The 19,308-nt window shown below is 52.1% G+C and overlaps 1 protein-coding gene across 1 annotated transcript; it reads right to left on the minus strand.

The window, feature by feature from the left end:
- Positions 1–1,767: 1,767 nt before the first annotated feature.
- FAM162B (family with sequence similarity 162 member B) lies at positions 1,768–17,606 on the minus strand. Its single transcript, XM_061574890.1, has 4 exons — positions 16,987–17,606; positions 14,501–14,609; positions 6,370–6,478; positions 1,768–3,095 (listed from the first exon to the last, which is right to left on the minus strand). Exons 1-4 carry the CDS (start codon positions 17,177–17,179, stop codon positions 2,988–2,990), a joined length of 519 nt encoding a protein of 172 aa, XP_061430874.1. The 5' UTR covers positions 17,180–17,606; the 3' UTR covers positions 1,768–2,987.
- Between the last annotated feature and the right edge of the window lie 1,702 nt (positions 17,607–19,308).

The following is a 19,308-nucleotide window of genomic DNA, read 5'->3' on the forward strand; positions in this document are numbered from 1 at the left end:
GGGGACGAGTTTCTTAAATCCCCCCACCTCTGTCCGCCCCGCAGCATCAAGTGGGTACCGCCGCTTAGTCTGATCGGCAGGCAGGTCACCTGTGTTGGGGTCAAAGTGTGGATACTTCCATATCTTCCAAGATATGCTGGCCAATATGGAAGTAGGCCAAATGCCCTCTCTTAGAGGGGCTGTCCAGAGCTCCCTCGAGCGGAGAGAGGCCCCTTCTACCAGCAGTGGCGTGAACAGGCAATTGCAGATCTGCACCTTTACCCGCATCCACATTTTGCTCCCATGTCCGAGTGGGGGCGCCACGGTGGCAAGATGTTATCTCCCTCGCCTGATATACAGGAGGTCGTGGGTTTGATCCCGACCCTGAAGCCTGCTGTATATTTAGAGTTTCCATGTTCTCCCCGTGGTCGCGTGGATTTTTCTCCAGGTCCTCCGGTATTTCCCTCCTAAATTTAGAATCAACATCACGCGTTTAGAGTATTTTGCTGCTATAAATTTCCACGTGAAAAGCCACTTGGGTGAGCTATCTTTGGCGATAGCCAGGTCGCTCTGAAAAAGAGCCGTATAGCTCAGTGGCGCCTTGCCTGGTAAAATATTTTTTTTAGAAATCTGCATTTCAAGCAGCAGCTTAAAGCCCAAGTCGCTATTTATCGCCTGGCTTCGCGGGATGGTTAAGCGCAGAGCAAAAGGGATTTTGCTTAATTTTGTTTTACTTCAACCCGTGTCATCCTCTATGCGAGTGCCTTGAAAGTTGTGCCTTCAAATAAATCCCGTTACGTTTTTACCAAAAATAGCCGGTGGGTGTCTCTTTTGTTCGTCTCCCACGCTTCTCGAACGGCTCCGCGAGGTTTCTGCGACCCACCCAGTCGCAGTGTCTGTGGCCACTCCGCTCGCGTGGCGCTCTCGTTTGACCCAATTGCCACCTCGCGGCGGTTCGAGCACGGAATGTCCACCCCAGGTTTTTCACGGTTGCTCCTGGGCGTAGCTCTGGTGTGGTTTCTCAGAGGGGTTTTTTTCCCCCGGGTGTCATTCGGCACAACATCCTGACGTTTCACTCCACGTGACGCAACGTCAAAACACGTCGGGAGGGCTGCGAATTGCAATCCGTACCGGCGCGAGGTATTTAGTTTCGTCGTCCCAACTGTGTGAATCGGCATTGAGGTTTCCCCATTCTCTAATGAGGATCATCCACGTACAAGGAGGGGATCGGGTGCCTCGCAGGTCACAGGTCGGAGCGCTGAGATGGCACCGCCGAGAGGCTGGGCTCGAATTCAGGCAACCACCTGTGGGTCAATCCGGGTTCTCGTGTGCAGTGAGGTTATGGTCCCAGGCTGGTCACCGTTGACTTGCAGGGACACCAACAGACTCGCCTAGAGACCCACAGACTCACATAGGCCGAGTTGTGATTAAACGGGGTTCTCAAGTGTCGTGAGTTGATGGTTTCAGCTCGGTTACCAATTACTACACACACAAACATCCATCACATGAAATTTGTTTGTGCCCCGAGTGTGGCTATAATCCTAGCTTCTGGAAATTTCTGAACTTTGCGCAACAAACATTCGTCTCGGGCACAGCAGGTGGGACATTGTGTGACCAGAGATGATGATAGTAACGTGAAGCGTTCTCGGTGGTGGCTCCGTGATATCCACTTCCGCGAGCCATTCTGTACCACGACGAGAGATCCGACGGCTCTTCGTCTCGATACGCGACGCCGGGTGAACGATTCGAATGAAATCGGGAGCGAAGGATAACAAATGATGCAGGACATTCCATTTGTTTTTTATTCACGCGCATCTTTGTGTGTTGACTGCCCCGGGACAGGCAAGCAGGTCAGATACCCCGCGACGAACAGGCACTTCAAGGACCGCAATGCACTTTTCACATCCTTGCGTCCACCCTTGTAAACAAGATATTGCTTCTCATTGGACCCTCGCATTATTTATTCATGCCGCTCAGCCAGAGGCACTAAAACCAGTAACGCAAATTGGCAGCAGCAGCAGCAGGCAGCGGCTTGAGTGAGGACAGTGGGTGAGAGGTGACAAGCTTCTTGAATTGGTTACACAAAGGCCGGGGAAACAAACAAAAACACATTTAAGCTGATGCCTCTTTTTTTTTTCTTTCTGCCGTACAACCCGAGCCACGCTTGGGCTGTGCCGAGCCAGCCAAGCACGACTCGCGACGCGCCACTGCGAATTTTCCACCGCAGAACCAGAGCCGTGCCGCTGACGTCACTCGCAGTGAGAGGATTGCAGACAAACTTGTGCAACGCATGGAATGATTGGTGGCTCTCCTGGCCCTGCTTGGCCCCGAGCCAGATGCAGATGTCCCCTGGCAGTTTCACGGTTTTGGTTCTGACTTGGCTTGGCAATTAGCCCAGTGGAAAAAAAACAGCCGGGCTGTGAGGGCCCCCGTGGTGGCTCGGATCGAATGTGCCAGTGGAGAATTGGGCCACGGTGTGCAGAGGAAGGGAAAGAGGGTGGACGTGTCCCGCAGTGAGACCGCCGGGCAAATATACAAACAGCAATGTCCACAGCCAATGACGTTTGGCTACGACCTTGCCGTTAGCGAGCCACACCGCGACCACAGCATTCGTCATTCTCTCGCTGAGATTGCATTGTTAATTGCGCAGCATTAACAGAATCATCACCACCACCACCATGTCATTTATATATTCGCCGTGTTTTTTGGTCTTTCGCGGTGCCCTGCTGTCTCTGCGGTGCCCTGCTGTCTCTGCGAACGCTGCTACGTCATCCCGACCTGCGTCTTCATTGGGACCTCAGTCGTGAGTTGTGTTGCATTACGGTGAATTCAGTCGCGTCGCAGTTCCGTTGTGTCACAGTGCTGCCCGCCGCTCGTGGCCGCCGTCGACTAAAAACAGAAAAGCACCGCCCGACGAGACGTTTCCCGCCGCTAATTCCGCGCACAAACAACGGAAAGAGCACCGCTGGACGACAGGACCCGGGGTCGCCCGGCCCCCCGGGGGTGGCTCAGCCGCTCTTGGCAGTGATGGCGTCCTTCTCGCGCAGAGCCTCCGCGTGCCGCTCAGCCTTCTTGGCCAGGTTCATCACGGTCAGGGACTCGTTGCGCTGCGCTGCCTGGGGGTGGGGTCGTCATGCGGGCGGCAGGAGGTGCACGTTGAGTAACAACAACAACAACAACTTTTGATTTAAAGCTTTCGTGACTGCAGGGATTCATATTCTTGGTTCTTTCGGTAAAGTCACGTAGAAGGGAAATAATAAAATATTGTTTAATATTTATATTATTTTATTATTTCCCTTCTACATGACTTTACCGAAAGAACCAAGAATAACAACAACAACAATAACCGTAATAATGATCATGATGCAATTTGTAACGCGCACAATATTAGAATCATAATCTTTTACGCACACTGAAGGAATCCGATGAGATTTTAATCTCTTTTTTTCACAGATTTCCAGTAGGACAAACAATATAAGAACATGGTTAGAATGCAAAGTATAGAAAAGGTAAGCAAATCACTTTACAAAGATAACTGAAGTATTTTTATTTTGTACCAGGTAAAGGCCGACTGAGCATATGAGCTTATTTTTAAATCCTTTATATTAAGTTCGCTTGCTTGCTTAGGACCGTGCAAATCTTTCAGTCGTTTTTTAACCCACTTTCCGTGATCCAATCGAGCTGACATTTTCCACACAGACTCGTTGTGCGTGACAATTAATGTTCGTGAAACATTTTTTCCAAAATTTTACACTTTTTAGGACAAAAATATTATATTTAATTACCAATTGCTTAATGGTGCAATGCAATCATCTGACCCATAGGTGGCAGCCATCTCAAGCCAGAGGACGAGAGGACTCTAGCCGCCACGCATATAAAGGATTTATAGTGAAAAACTTTGTTTTTACGGGTTATACTTGTTCAGAAGCGACCTGGCCATCACAAATGATAGCTTAATCGTGTGGAAATGTATAGCAGAAGCCAAATGTATTTATTCAGCTGTGCCGGGTGGAGGAGGCCGTAGATGTGACGCGTCGGAATTTCACTCACGCTGTGATCTGACCCCAACGAAAATCATCGATAGAATCCTAAACATCGATCGCAAAAGCCTGCACCGTAAAAAAAAAATATATAAAACGTGAATTTATATTGCGTCTAAATACAATTTGCATCTGAAGACGCTGTACAAAAACAGTTTAACATAAGCATCACGTAGGCAACGAAATCCAATTTTACAGATGTAATAACAATAGAGCCTGCATGCAGTGTGAGCCGTGAGGGGACTAGTGGTCACGGGAGGTAATGACAGGGAAATCAGTTGTGAGTGTGAAGGGACTGGTGGCCACGGGAGGTAATGACAGGGGAATCAGTTGTGAGTGTGAAGGGACTGGTGGCCTCATGGAGGTAATGACAGGGGAATCAGTTGTGAGTGCGAAGGGACTGGTGGCCACGGAAGGTAATGACAGGGGAGTCAGTTGTGAGTGTGAAGGGACTGGTGGCCACGGGAGGTAATAACAGGGGAGTCAGTTGTAAGTGTGAAGGGACTGGTGGCCACGGGAGGTAGTGACAGGGGAGTCAGTTGTGAGTGCGAAGGGACTGGTGGCCACGGAAGGTAATGACAGGGGAGTCAGTTGTGAGTGTGAAGGGACTGGTGGCCACGGGAGGTAATAACAGGGGAGTCAGTTGTAAGTGTGAAGGGACTGGTGGCCTCATGGAGGTAATGACAGGGGAGTCAGTTGTAAGTGTGAAGGGACTGGTGGCCTCATGGAGGTAATGACAGGGGAGTCAGTTGTGAGTGCGAAGGGACTGGTGGCCTCATGGAGGTGATGACCCCCCCGCCCCCTCCCCCGCTCTGCCCCCCCCCGCCCCCTCCCCCGCTCTGCCCCCCCCCACCCGCCCGCCCCCGCAAAGGGGAGGGACACAATGCGCTGCTGCTTCCCGCAGCAAGCCGAACAATTGGATGATTATGCAAGTCCGCATTGTCCGAAGCATTTCCTGAACTTGCACAAAAATAAATATTGCCTACGAGAGGCTGGCGGGGCTCGTAAGGGCGCTTTGTGTTTGTCCCGGAGCACAGAGGCACCAGGAGTCGCTGAAAACCTGGGTTCAAACACAGGCCCCGGGGTGTGTACTGTGTGTATGTATGTGCGAGGGGAGCGGTGGTGCGGCGGTTAGCGCACTGCTCACGGCCAACACCAGTGACGATTATCTGAACCGGTCCTGGGCCTCCCCTAGGTCGACTCACCGCTGGGGAGACAAAGGCGGCCGGGCGTGGTGCTGGCCACCCGCCCCCTCGTGTGCCGTTCCGGCCTTCACAGGTGCTCGCTAACAGCACTTGCCCCAACAGTCTGTTAAGGCTACACGGGTGGATCGTTGTCTTCTGCTTGTTTTGTTCCACCCGCGACTAAAAACCGCGGTTCTCTGCCACCGCTGTCGAATTTCGCCGCTGCCGCCGCCGGCTGCTGCTTTGCTGTGGCGGCTCTCCGGTCGCTCTCCCCTTCCAGGGGAGTTCTTCGCGTGTTTGGGGGCGCGACGATGTCCGACGTCTTTCACTCCGCTTGTTGGGAGCTCCTCCTTCTGCTTTTTTGGTGGTGGTGGACAACGACTGAGCAGCTCGCTCACCGGTCTTGCCGCGGCTCTCGCCGCTGATTGGTCGGGCTCTCAACGGTTGTTCGAATTCAGGGCTTAATCGATCATTTTAAGCCGGGTGTTTCCGTGTCAATGAAAATATGTTCACACGCGGCAAACCACATCCAGTACAGGGACTCGTCTACTTATGAACACTCGACTTACGAACATTCGACTTACAAACATTCGACTTACGAACTTTCAGAGATACGAACAAACCTGGTCCGTACGTCCAGGTTGCCTGTTCGGACCGAGAGTCGTAAGTTCAACCGCCGCGCAATAGATGGCAGCAGCGGCATCTACATCTGCTGAACGTCAAGAACCAGTGGCATCTGCGTTTACAGAACGTGAAGAACCAGTGGCATCTACATCTACAGAACGTGAAGAACTAGTGGCATCTGCAGAACGTGAAGAACCAGTGGCATCTACATCTGCAGAACATGAAGAACCAGTGGCATCTACATCTGCAGAACATGAAGAACCAGTGGCATCTACATCTCCAGAACATGAAGAACCAGTGGCATCTACATCTGCAGAACATGAAGAACCAGTGGCATCTACATCTCCAGAACATGAAGAACCAGTGGCATCTACATCTGCAGAACATGAAGAACCAGTGGCATCTACGTCTACAGAACATGAAGAAACAGCGACCCCGATGATACCACAGAGGGCAAATTGAATCCCCTCGAATGACCTTCCCCCCACATCCCCCCACACCCCGCACCCATATCGCGATGGCAGGACGCACGGAAGGGTCACCTGCTTGCCGGAGGCGATCATGACGAAGCATCCGATGATCGTGAGCAGCATCATGAAGTAGCAGACCTTCACGCGGACCTTGTTCTTAGCCACGTTCACCATCTCGTACCTGGGGCAGGCGAGACGGCGCGTCCATTTAAGGATGGGGAACGAGGAACGGGAGGAACGAGGAACAGGGGAACGGGGGGAATGGTGGACAGTCGCCAAACGAAACCTCAGAGCGTCACGGTGGTTCTAAAGCCAGGTTTGGTGGATCACGCAGAGGTTTAATCTCCAAACTGCCGCCGGCCTCTGAGGTGGCATTTGGAGAATGTCGATTGGACTCGGACTGCGCGGAGCTCCGAGATTGCGCGTCCGCCCGTCGTACGTGCCGGGGGGTTTCCTCCGGCCCTACTGAGTTGCTCCCACGAGCCAAACGCTGCTTCAATGGCACCGGCACGAACATCTCAACGCAGCAACTCCCCCAACCCCCCCCAGCAAGAGTCCTCGTGAGCGCGACTCTCCCACTTTAGGGTCGCGAGTTCATTTTACAAAGCGGCGGACTGACAATTGCCTCTCGCCGCATCGCCGGATCTCAGCAGCGATCTTTATCTATTTTTCTTCACGACGCCTTGTTTAGATCTGACCTAATTGTATGTTTATACTAGCAAGTGTACCCGTTCTTCGCACGGAAATTAATAGTTTAGTCCTAGTATAGATAGACATCATTTCTCTCCCCCACCCCGAGCCGCGCATTTGTGCGGGATACACGGCCGACGCGGGGTGACGTCACAGGCACACTGCGTGACGCTGCCGCATGCGGGTGACATCACAGATGTGACGTCACCGCTCACTTGCCGTGCAATACATTATATCCATTATTTCCCCCCTCCCCAAAAAAAATATATATACAAAAGTCTATTTTTATACTTTTTGCAATGTGTACAGTCTGGAAGCTACCCACATGCCAAATTTCAAGTTTGTAGCATGTTGGGAAGTATGCTAAACATTTCGAACAGACACACTTATTCACAAATGTCCCTTTTATATATATAGAAGAAGATATATAGAGAGAGATAGCGAGCGTCTTCACTCAAGACGCTGGACACGGCTTACACAACTGTGGCAGGGATGTAAATATGTAGGTGGCAGGGGGGGGGGCGTGCTACAAGGATTAAGGAATGAGTGAACGCGATAGAGACGGAGTACTTGGGGATCACGAGAGGGTAGGGGAGGGAGTTTGTGTGATCTCCCCCTGATCTACATAGTGAGAGTGAGTGAGTGGAGTTTGTGTGATCTCCCCCTGATCTGCATGGTGAGAGTAAGTGAGTGGAGTTTGTGTGACCTCCCCCTGATCTGCACGGTGAGAGTGAGTGAGTGGAGTTTGTGTGATCTCCCCCTGATCTGCACGGTGAGAGTAAGTGAGTGGAGTTTGTGTGACCTCCCCCTGATCTGCACGGTGAGAGTGAGTGAGTGGAGTTTGTGTGATCTCCCCCTGATCAGCACAGTGAGAGTGACTGAGTGGAGTTTGTGTGATCTCCCTCTGGTCTGCACGATGAGTGAGTGGAGTTTGTGTGACATCCTGCTGTTCAGCAGAGTCAGAGTGAGTGGGGTTTGTGTGATCTCCTCCTGTCTGCACGGTGAGAGTGAGTGAGTGGGGTTTGTGTGATCTCCTCCCGATCAGCACAGTGAGAGTAAGTGAGTGGAGTTTTTGTGATCTCCCCCTGATCTGCATGGTGAGAGTAAGTGAGTGGAGTTTGTGTGATCTCCCCCTGGTCTGCACGATGAGTGAGTGGAGTTTGTGTGACCTCCTGCTGTTCAGCAGAGTCAGAGTGAGTGAGTGGAATTTCCTTCGGGTTCTCAAGCGAAACATGCCAACGCACGACCCTCTTGAGAACGTCCACGGAGTCAGTGTGGCTTTCCTCGGTGAATATATTTACTCTCTAAAAGAGGGATGACATTGTCATCCTCTCAGCCGACAAAGGCAATGCCACTGTCATCATGGACAAAATAGAATACAACAACAAAATTCAAGAACTACTCAACGATGGCAGCTATACAAAAATAAAAAGAGACCCCACCAACAGCCTCGTCTCCAAAACCAACAACATCATTTCTGCTTCAACCGCATTAATTGATCAGACCAAACAGTTCTCGTTGAAACCTTCTGCAGCCAGGCCACCAAGATTGTACGGCTTGCCAAAGATACATAAAGAAGATACACCTCTTCGTCCCATTGTTTCTACTATCAACTCCCCCACTTACAAACTGGCTCGTTTTTTGTCCGAAATCCTACGGCCTTTCACTGGAAAAACCACCTCTGCAGTACTAAACTCTACTGACCTGGTATCGACAATCAAGGGGATTGCCCTGTCCCCAGACGACCTGCTTGTCAGTTTTGATGTGGTTTCCTTGTTCACCAAGGTGCCTGTGCCTGACACCATCGCAATCATTGAAGACTTGGTTCATCAAGGACTGAATGCTGGGGTACCCCCCCTGGTGAGACACTGCTTAACCAATACATACTTCACCTGGAATGGAACCTTCTACAAGCAAATTGAGGGCACCCCAATGGGCTCCCCCCTATCTCCGGTTGTAGCCAACATCTTCATGGAGAAATTTGAGACGGACGCCATCCAGACTGCCACTCTACGCCCGACCTTATGGAAGAGGTACGTAGACGACACTTTTGTCATCTGGCCACATGGCCGGCCTGCTCTAGACCAATTTCTCGACCACATCAATTCCATACACCCAGCCATCAGATTCACCATGGAAGTCGAAAATGATGGCAAGCTACCCTTTTTGGATGTCCTAATCAAAAGGAGACCTGATGGTTCAATGAGCCACTCTGTCTACAGGAAAGCCACCCACACGGATGCTTATCTAAAACCGGATTCCCACCACCATCCATCCCAGAAGAATTCCCTCATCAAGACTCTATATCATAGAGCCCAATGCATCTCCGACCATGAACACATTTCCAGTGAACTCAAACACGTACGCCAAGCTCTTAAGGCTAATGGTTACTCCGACTACACAATCCGCAAAGCCATCACTCCAACCATCAAGAAGGATCCTGTTGAGGAGCCTTTCAAGACCATCACCTTAACCTACATTGCTGGGGTCACAAAAAAGATCTCCAAAATCCTGATTAAACACAAGATCCAGGTCCGATTCAACACAGTACATAAAATCCGTGATCTGGTCCCGTCTGTAAAAGATGTGGTTCCAGACATACAGTACCCTGGCGTCTACAAACTAAGTTGCCTCTGTGGTAGCAGTTACATTGGAGAAACCAAACGACATGTCTCGGACCGCATCCGTGAACATAAGGCAGACCTGAAACACGGTAGGACAAACACCTCAGCCGTGGCAGATCACTGTTACAACTCAGTGGGCTCACATGATATTGACTTCTCCAAGACAGAGGTTCTCTGCAAGCCATCTGGCTATCATGAGAGATTCGTTCATGAGGCGATCCACATATACAAACACAGAGACAATTTCAACCGAGAAGATGGATTCTGGCTTAGCAATCATTGGAAGGACGTAATAAACCATTTCGGATCTTAACTGATTGTGTTCACGTTTACGGTGACTTTCAGACCGCGTTCCACTCACTGGCATGGTGCAGTGTGCAGAGTAATGTATGGTGTCGCAATTGTATAGTAAACATATAGCAGTGTGATACACATTAGGGTGGGTAGAATAATACATAGTGTTATATTAAAATGGATAAGGTAGCAACTGCAGCAGCAGCAGCAAGTGCAGCAGCAGCAGTAACAGCAGCAGCAGCAACTGCAGCAGCAGCAACTGCAGCAGCAGAAACTGCAGCAGCAGCAACTGCAGCAGCAGCAGTAACTGCAGCTCCCTTTGATGCTGTTAATCCTGCATAATGCACATGCATATGCAGTACTAATCACATTCCTGCATTTCCCATAAATATGCTAAATTCCTTTTGATATGCAAATTCCTTTGTCAATGCGCCCAGCTTATATATATGCTCCAAGCTCGTGTGCTGTTTCATTCAGACTCTGTCGCCTCGACGGACCTGGTTTTCACCTGAGGACGGCTGCTTGCGTTGTGGCCGAAACGTCGTGAGAATTGTCTTATTATGTTTTATTTTTATTATTTTATTACTTCCCTTCTACGTGACTTTACCGAAAGAACCAAGAAGTTGAATCCCTGCAGTCACGAAAGCTTTAAATCGAAATTTAATATAGTCATTATATAATCATTATTTATTAATATAACAGAGGGCGGCGGAAGGTGACGGAGTCTCTCGTCGCCGCTTCCTCTACTGCTCCACCGTTCCTCTTCTACGGCTGTGCCCCTTCCCCCTCCCCACGTCGGGGCCTGTCGGGGTGTCCATGCGATGCGTGGGATCTGTGGGAGTTCATTCGCTCAGAGGGCAAAACTTCGGCGGGTGGCTGGGGCCGGGTGCGCGACGCGTCTGGCGCTGATCGGATTACGACGCGAGACGGACGCGTGGATGTGTGGCGACTCGGGTGACAAACCTTTTAAGACAGTCTGCATCAGCAGCAGGCCACGCTCTCCCACCTGATGACGGACGCTTGTGTTGCGCCCGAAACGTCGTGATTTATTTTATACCCACGTGACTTTACCGAGTATAGTCAACAGTTCGTGAACCAGTTCAACTGACCGCCCCCCCCACCCGTGCAAGTTGCCACCACTGGAGGCTCCCAACCACAGCCCCTCGTGGTGCAACCCGCGTGGTCTCCCAGCCACCCACAGGGGCCCCCTGAGACGACTCCGATCCTCTCCCGTGATCAGGACCAGAGGGGGGGCGGGGGGGAGGAGGGAGGGGGTTGGTGGTCTCACTGCAGGAGATAACTTGGCAATGCATCGCTGTGTCTCTGCTTTTTAAAAATAAAAATGAAAGTTATTTGTTTAAACGTTTCGCAAATATGAAAAATATGAAGCTGCGCTCCCACGCTCAGTGGCAGGGGAGGAGAGGTCCACGACGCCGATTTTACGTCGCTCCGACTGCTGCTGCTGCTGCAGTCACCGCCCCTTCCTTGTTTGTGAGACTCGGAGAGACTCGGAGAGAGAGAACGCAGCACCAGCAACACTCCCAGCAACACTCCCAGCAACACTCCCAGTGTCACTCCCAGCGTCACTCCCAACAACACTCCCCAGCGTCACTCCCAACAACACTCCCAGCGTCACTCCCAGCGTCACTCCCAGCGTCACTCCCAACAACACTCCCCAGCGTCACTCCCAGCGTCACTCCCAGCGTCACTCCCAACAACACTCCCAGCGTCACTCCCCAGCGTCACTCGCGCTCGCTGTCGCGACCTCCCCGTGACCCCCGGGGTCAGTTTGGCGTGGAGCCCCCCACCCCCGTCCGGTGGGGGTAGCGGTGAGAGAGGGGGGGGGCAGTGAGAGAGGGGGGGGCAGTGGGAGAGGGGGGGCAGTGAGAGGGGGGGCAGTGAGAGGGGGGGCAGTGAGAGGGGGGGGGCAGTGAGAGAGGGGGGGGGCAGTGGGAGAGGGGGGGGCAGTGGGTGAGGGGGGGGCAGTGAGAGAGGGGGGGGCAGTGAGAGGGGGGGTGCAGTGAGAGAGGGCACAACGCGAGGTCCAGGCCAATCGCCCCCCAATTCTCCCGATTTGTCTTTAAACAAAAGAGACGGCCAAGACGCCTGACGGCTTCCCAACCCCCCACCCCCCACCGCGCCTGTTGTAAATTTCCTGCTGTAAATTTACAAATAAACAATTCCTTCTGGGACTTGACATGAACGCACGCACGTAGCGTCTAAAATTACAACGAGTTTGTTTCCCTTCGCCCTGCCCGTGCGTGCGCGCGTGTGTGTGTGTGTCTGTGTGTTTGTGTGTCTGTGTGTGTCTGTGTGTGTCTGTGTGTTTGTGTGTTTGTGTGTGTTTGTGTGTCTGTATGTTTGTGTGTTTGTGTGTCTGTATGTACTCGCTAACAGCGCTTACCCCACAGAATATGTTTTGCTATGTTTACGTTTTATTTGATCAGGTAAGGCCCACTGAGCTGAACAGCGCTTCGTCAGAAGCGACCTGGATATCACAAATGAAAGCTCAGCGAGGTGGCCCATCATCGTGTGGAGGTGTTTAGCAGCAGACACACACTCCAAACGCGTGATTTTTCTAAATGTGGAGGGAAAAACCGGATGACCCGGAGAAAAATCCACGTGACCACGGGGAGAGAGAGAGAGACACGCAAACTCCAAATATACAGCAGCAGGTGTCAAGGTGGGGATCGAACCCACGGCCTCCTGCATACCAGGCGAGGTAGTTGACATCTCCTAGCCACCGTGGCGCCCAAAAGTCTATCAAGGCTATGCAGGGGATCTTTATCTTGCTAGGGGAGCGGTGGTGCAGGGGTTAGGGCACTGCGCTACGAGGCCCGGCTGCCCGAATCCCATTACCGGTCAAAATTAGTGAAACCGGTAACTGGGCATCCTCTAGGTCGACTCAGCCATGAATGAGGACCTGGTCACCGCCGGGCGGGCCGGGCGTGGTGCTGGTCTGCCCGCACTCTCGCCAGCGACACTTGCCCCAACAGTCTGTGAAGGCTACACGGGAGTGGGGGGGTCTTTGCGTTTGTCCACGGATTTGTCGTCGTCGTTGTTGTTGAGAAGGGAGATCGCGGGGCTCAGAGCGAATGCCCCGCGCCGTTTTATGAACTCGCTTCGTGAAGTTAAAACGCTCCAGAAGGAAAGGCGCGAGGCTGAAGTGCGGTGGAAAAACAAACACGCGCCAACGTGACCCCTCTCTTCCACACGTTGTCCTCAACATTTACTTCTCATGCGCTTGAGAGCCGGGGGGGGGGGGGGCATCGTGGAGATGTTCCAACCCTTCGCTCGTGTGCCCTAAGGTGACACGTAAAAATTTTTTTTAAAGCGCCATCTATTGCTCGCGTAATTTCCCCTGATAAATATACTGAGCGGCAGCATCGGACTGTGGCATTTCCACCGCTTGCGTGAAACAAATGCTCATTTTCGAACGTGTTGCACACGTTGACATTTTCTCCTGTGTATACAAGACATCCTGCAAAGAAGCAAAACACAGGACGCATGGTCGTAGAGGAGTGGCAAAGGGTGATGATATTCGGTGTGTTTATGTCGCGTTGATACAAGCAGGCCTCTTGCGGATGTCAGAGCCTCAATCCTACATGCAAGCTGCTTCCCGCAGGATTAACCCCCCTCCGTCTCTCTCTCTCACACGACATCGCGTCCGCTGTGGCTGTGGTTGGCACCTTTGGCCACGATCCTTTGGCCTCGAAACCTTCGGTGAATTGGGGGACGTCCTCCGCCGGTCGTCGTTCGTTCATTTGTGCCAAGGGTCGTGGTGGGCAATGTGAAACAGGGAGGTGAATACGCGGAGAGAGAAAAAATAAACCGAACTCTGTCGCGGTGTGAGGGTGACCACAGTCGCCTCGAGAACGGAACCACGGAGCGAAATCACGACTATGATGCACCACTCCCGCTACTACTGACGCGATCGCCTAGGACTCAGCCACCTACTCGATGTACAATGACAGGTCTACGTCGATGTGAGCGGCCAAAAGAATAATCATAGTGATAATTGTTTTTTTACCCTTCTATCTGGCAACAAAACTGACACCATTTTTACAAAAAGTTATGTTTTTTGTTTGCATTATGACTGCAGGTATTGTGGTCTATGTAAACATGACTCCTTGTAAAAAAGGTGTCAGTTTTGTTGCCAGATAGAAGGGTAAAAAAACAATTATATTTTTTACTGGCAAATGAGGTTCCAATGGTGGAATAATCATAGTTTGGGAAAGAAGACCTTGGCGCTCGAGATGATTGCGGCTGGCGGAAACTCAAAAGATGCCAACTTAATCATGATCTCCGGCTAACCCGCGAATTCTAGCTTACCCATGAATTCCAGCATAACTGTGAATTCTGGATTAACCGCAAATTCCGGCTTACCAATGAATTCCGGCTTACCCATGGATTCCGGCTTAACTCCGAATTCCGGCTTACCAATGAATTCCGGCTTCACCCCGAATTCTGCCTTAATCTCGAATTCCGGCTTATCCATGAATTCCACCGTCACCCCGAATTCCGGCTAGGTCCGCGATTTCCGGCTCAACGGTTGTCCGTTCGCGGGCGGTGTCCGCGGCGGGCGTGAGACTCACGTGACCACCTCCGGGATGTCGTCCTCTCGCTTGAAGCGGCCGGCCCACAGCAGCAGCTTCCTGTCCACGACGCTGGGATGGTATCCGGGCACCCTCTGCGCCACTCTGCCTGCAGGCGCGGACAACGCCACGCACGGGCGGGTGCTCTGTGAGTGGGACTCGGGGGTCGTGGGCGGAGGGCACTTTCTGCCGATGAGACATCATCACCGGTGTGTGAGCGTGCCGCCACACGTTTGAAACCATTGGGGGGTTTGACAGCAGCACGATGATGATGATGATGGGGTGGGGGGGCGGTGTTTTTACTATTTGTGTATTGTCGGGGGGGGGGGCACCAGAGGCCATCAGGGGCCGTCAGTGGCCCTCGGCCCTTGCAATTACGAACACTGCTGTTGCGTGACCGTGTTTAAATGGCTGGGTGGGGGGGGCATGACGCAGCCAATGTTAAACAAACTTTAAGCCAATTTTGAACGCTAAACAGAGTGGGTAGCGATACGATCTGCGTGCGTCTCTCGTGCACTCTGCTCTGGTGACCACCCCGCGATGTATATGAGTTCAGCCGGTGATGCAAATCGCGCAAATTATACGGACCCCGTTTAGCAATTTTACCTCCAGCCCCCTTCCGACTCTCGCAAGACACTTTCTCCGATTAGCACGGTTGGCTACGTACGGTGCGAAAGAAGGTCAGCATACATACACACACGCACGTGCGTACGTTCCTTAATGGAACCTTGCAACGATTGAACGGTGCGAACTTTGAAGACAAGTCGCCATTGGTGTTAAATATTGTTACCGGAACTCTTTCACTTGACTTCATGTTCACGGTCAGGTTTGTTTGGGGGTTAGGTCGCGGAAATGTAAATGTGTAGTAAACTCATCTCCACCCGACACAGCCAACTAGTGAGGTTTGTCACGTAACCAGAACGTGCCAATTCGTCACTAGTACAGCAACACACTGGTGTGTTGGAGAGCCAAGCCACAACATTTACAATTTGAGTACACAGTGATTACCACTAGCTTCATCAGCACGGTTGGCTACGTACGGTGCGAAAGAAGTTCAAGAGTACACACACACATACGCAGGTCCGCAGAGCTTGGGCAAGACGCGTCGCGGCTAGAAGGGATGATGACCGAGTGTCGAGAGGAATGACGGAGCAGCCAATGACTAACTACAGTATTACTGTTTACCATTTAATAATCACTATTACTGTTTACCATTTAATAATCACTATTAGTATTTACCATTTGTATTCTACCAGGTAAGACCCACTGAGCCATGTGGCTGTTCTTTCAGAGGCGAGCTGGGCTATCGCAAATGATAGCCCAACGAAGTGGCTTGTCATCGTGTAGAAATGTACTGCAGACAAATACTGGAAACGCGTGATGTAGGATTCTAAATGTGGAGGGGAAATCTGGAGGACCCGGAGAAAATGCTGCGCGACCACGGGGAGAGAGAGAGACACACAAACTCCAAATACACAGCAGCAGCAGGCGTCAGGGTCGAGATCGAACCCACGACCTCCTGTATACCAGGCGAGGTAGTTAACATCTCCTAGCCACGTGATGATGATGAGAGAGAGATACGCAAACTCCAAATATACAGCAGCAGCAGGCGTCAGGGTCGAGATCGAACCCACGACCTCCTGTACACCAGGCGAGGTAGTTAATATCTCCTAGCCACCGTGATGATGATGAGAGAGAGATACGCAAACTCCAAATATACAGCAGCAGCAGGCGTCAGGGTCGAGATCGAACCCACGACCTCCTGTACACCAGGCGAGGTAGTTAATATCTCCTAGCCACCGTGATGATGAGAGAGAGAGACACGCAAACTCCAAATATACAGCAGCAGGCGTCAGGGTCAAGATCGAACCCACGACCTCCTGTATACCAGGCGAGGGAGTTAACATCTCCTAGCCACCGTGATGATGATGAGAGAGAAAGACACGCAAACTCCAAATACACAGCAGCAGGCGTCAAGGTCGAGATCGAACCCACGACCTCCTGTATACCGGACGAGGTAGTTAATATCTCCTAGCCACCGTGATAATGATGAGAGAGAGACACGCAAACTCCAAATATACAGCAGCAGGCGTCAGGGTCGAGATCGAACCCACGACCTCCTGTACACCGGGCGAGGTAGTTAACATCTCGCCAGCGCAGTGACAACGCGCCCGCGAGTACCACCACGGTGGAGGAGACGGAGCGATGCTGACATCCACTCGTGGTGCGGGGCACAAGCGCCGAGTGGATCGTTGCATCGCCGGATCGTGAGAGGTGGCGACGACTTGGGGGTGATGCCTTCATCCAGCAGCCGATTCAGCGTGGCTGATGATGACGACGACGACGATAAAGATGATGACGACGATGACGACGACGCGCAAAGATTCGACAAAATGGTTCGGGATGGAGATTCAAGGACAGAGGACATTGAGACGAGACACCCTGGGAGAAGGGCAACGGAGACCGATCAGAGCCTCTCTCCTTACCGTGAACATCATCGTCCCCACCACCTCCTCCTTGCCTGCAGCTGCTGGCCATGGCCCTGGCTGCCTCGCCGGCACTCATCGTCGTCGGCGCTGGTGCAGGTGTCACGGGCCAGGGGCCCGGGAGGACCCCCAGGGGGGCCGACTCGCCCTGAAGCCGCTTGCGAGCCACCGTCGATAGGACGCGGAACAGCATCGTGCTGGTGCTGGTAGTGGTGCTGGTGGTGATGGTAGTGGTGGTGGTGCTGGTGGTAGTGGTGGTGGTGGTAGTGGTGGTGGTGATGGTGGTGCTGGTGGTGCTGGTGGTGGTGGTGCTGCTCGTGGTGGTGATGGTGGTGGTGGTGGTAGTGGTGGTGGTGCTGGTGGTGGTGGTGATGGTGGTGGGGCTGGTGGTGCTGGTAGTGGTGGTGGTGCTGCTAGTGGTGGTGGTGCTGCTGCTGCTGCTACTAGTGGTGCTGCTGCTGGTGGTGCCGCTACTGGTGGTGGTGCTGGTGGTGGTGCTGCAGCTGCTGCTGGTGCTGCTGCTACTGGTGATGGTGGTGCTGCTGGTGGTGGTGATGGTGGTGCTGCTACTGGTGGTGATGGTGCTGGTGGTGCTGCTGCTGCTGCTCGAGAGAGAGAGCGCTCAGTGCAGTCGGGTCGGTCCGCGCGCCGGGTGGAGACGTTTGTAGGGGGCCTGGGAGGCGGGGCGTGTGGGTGGGGCGGTGTCAGTCGATGAGTGGTGGGTGGGTGAGTGTTGGGTGGGTGGGTGAGTGGGTGGGTGGGAGAGTGTTGGGTGGGTGGGTGAGTGTTGGGTGGGTGGGTGAGTGGGTGGGTGAGTGTTGGGTGGGTGGGTGAGTGGGTGGGTGGGAGAGTGTTGGGTGGGTGGGTGAGTGGGTGGGTGGGAGAGTGTTGGGTGGGTGGGTGAGTGTTGGGTGGGTGGGTGAGTGTTGGGTTTGTGGGTGGGTGAGTGTTGGGTGGGTGGGTGAGTGTTGGGTGGGTGAGTGGTGGGTGAGTGTTGGGGCGTTGAGCCTTAACGTGAAGTCCAGAGTCAACCCAGACGCCAACGAGCTTTCATCATGCTGACATGATGAAAGACAATTTAAAGCTTTCGTGACTTCAGGGATTCATCTTCTTGGTTCTTTCGGTAAAGTCATGTAGAATGTAAATAATAAAATAATAAATAATAAAACATAATAAAATAATTCTCACGACGTTTCGGCCACAACGCAAGCAGCCGTCCTCAGGTGGAGAACAGGTCTGTCGAGGAGATTCTGATGAAAGACATTGCCAGCTATCAGGCTTGCCACTTTTTCCACAGCTCAAACCGGGACAAACACCGGGGGGTGTTTCGAGTCGCCCTTTCCTGTAATGTCAAAAGTGTGCAGTCGGGAATACACTTCAGAATCAGAATACACATCTGTAATTATACTAAAGGAATCAGATGAGCTATAAAGCTTTTTATTCACAGATGTCCAGTCGGGGCACGGGGTAAGAATGTAACAACAACAAACAGTGCAACACACACGATACGAGTGCAAAGTACAAGAAAGGTGAACAAATCACCCAACACACAAACACATACAACACTAAACTATCCCCAGCCTTACTCTGTGGTTCTTTCGGTAAAGTCACGTGGGTATAAAATAAAATAAATCACGACGTTTCGGGCGCAACACAAGCGTCCGTCATCAGGTGGGAAAGCGTGGCCTGCTGCTGATGATGGGCGCTTGTGTTGCGCCCGAAACGTCGTGATTTATTTTATGTTTCTACCTACGTGACTTTACCGAAAGAACCAAAGAGTATATGGCTTCCTGCAATCACGAAAGCTTCAAATCAAGATCATCGCCATCCTACCAGGCAAAGCCCACCGAGGTATTAACCTATTTTTCTAAATCGACCTGGTCACAAATTATAGCTCAACAAAGCGGCGAATTATTTGGACACTTATCGCAGAAAAATAATTGAAATAGTTCAAACGCACGTTTCTAAATGTGGAGGGGAAACGTGGAGGACCCGGAGAAAAAAAATCCACGCCACCACGGGGAGAGAGAGAGACGCAAACTCTAAATATACAGCAGCAGCAGGCGTCAGGGTCGGGATCGAACCCACGACCTCCTGTATACCTGGCGAGGTAGTTAACATCTCCTAGCCACCGTGATGATGGTGATGATGAGAGAAAGAACACGCAAACTCCAAATAGACAGCAGCAGCAGCAGGCGTCAGGGTCGGGATCGGGCTCGCAACCTCCTGTATGCCAGGCGAGGTAGTTAACATCTCCCCACAATACCGGCCCCGTATTTCGGTACAAATCAATTCCCTGCCACCCGAACACAGACGCGAATT

This window comes from Lethenteron reissneri, chromosome 56, assembly GCF_015708825.2.
Source record: "Lethenteron reissneri isolate LAM-NWPU_2019-01 chromosome 56, ASM1570882v1, whole genome shotgun sequence".
Classification (NCBI taxonomy): domain Eukaryota; kingdom Metazoa; phylum Chordata; class Hyperoartia; order Petromyzontiformes; family Petromyzontidae; genus Lethenteron; species Lethenteron reissneri.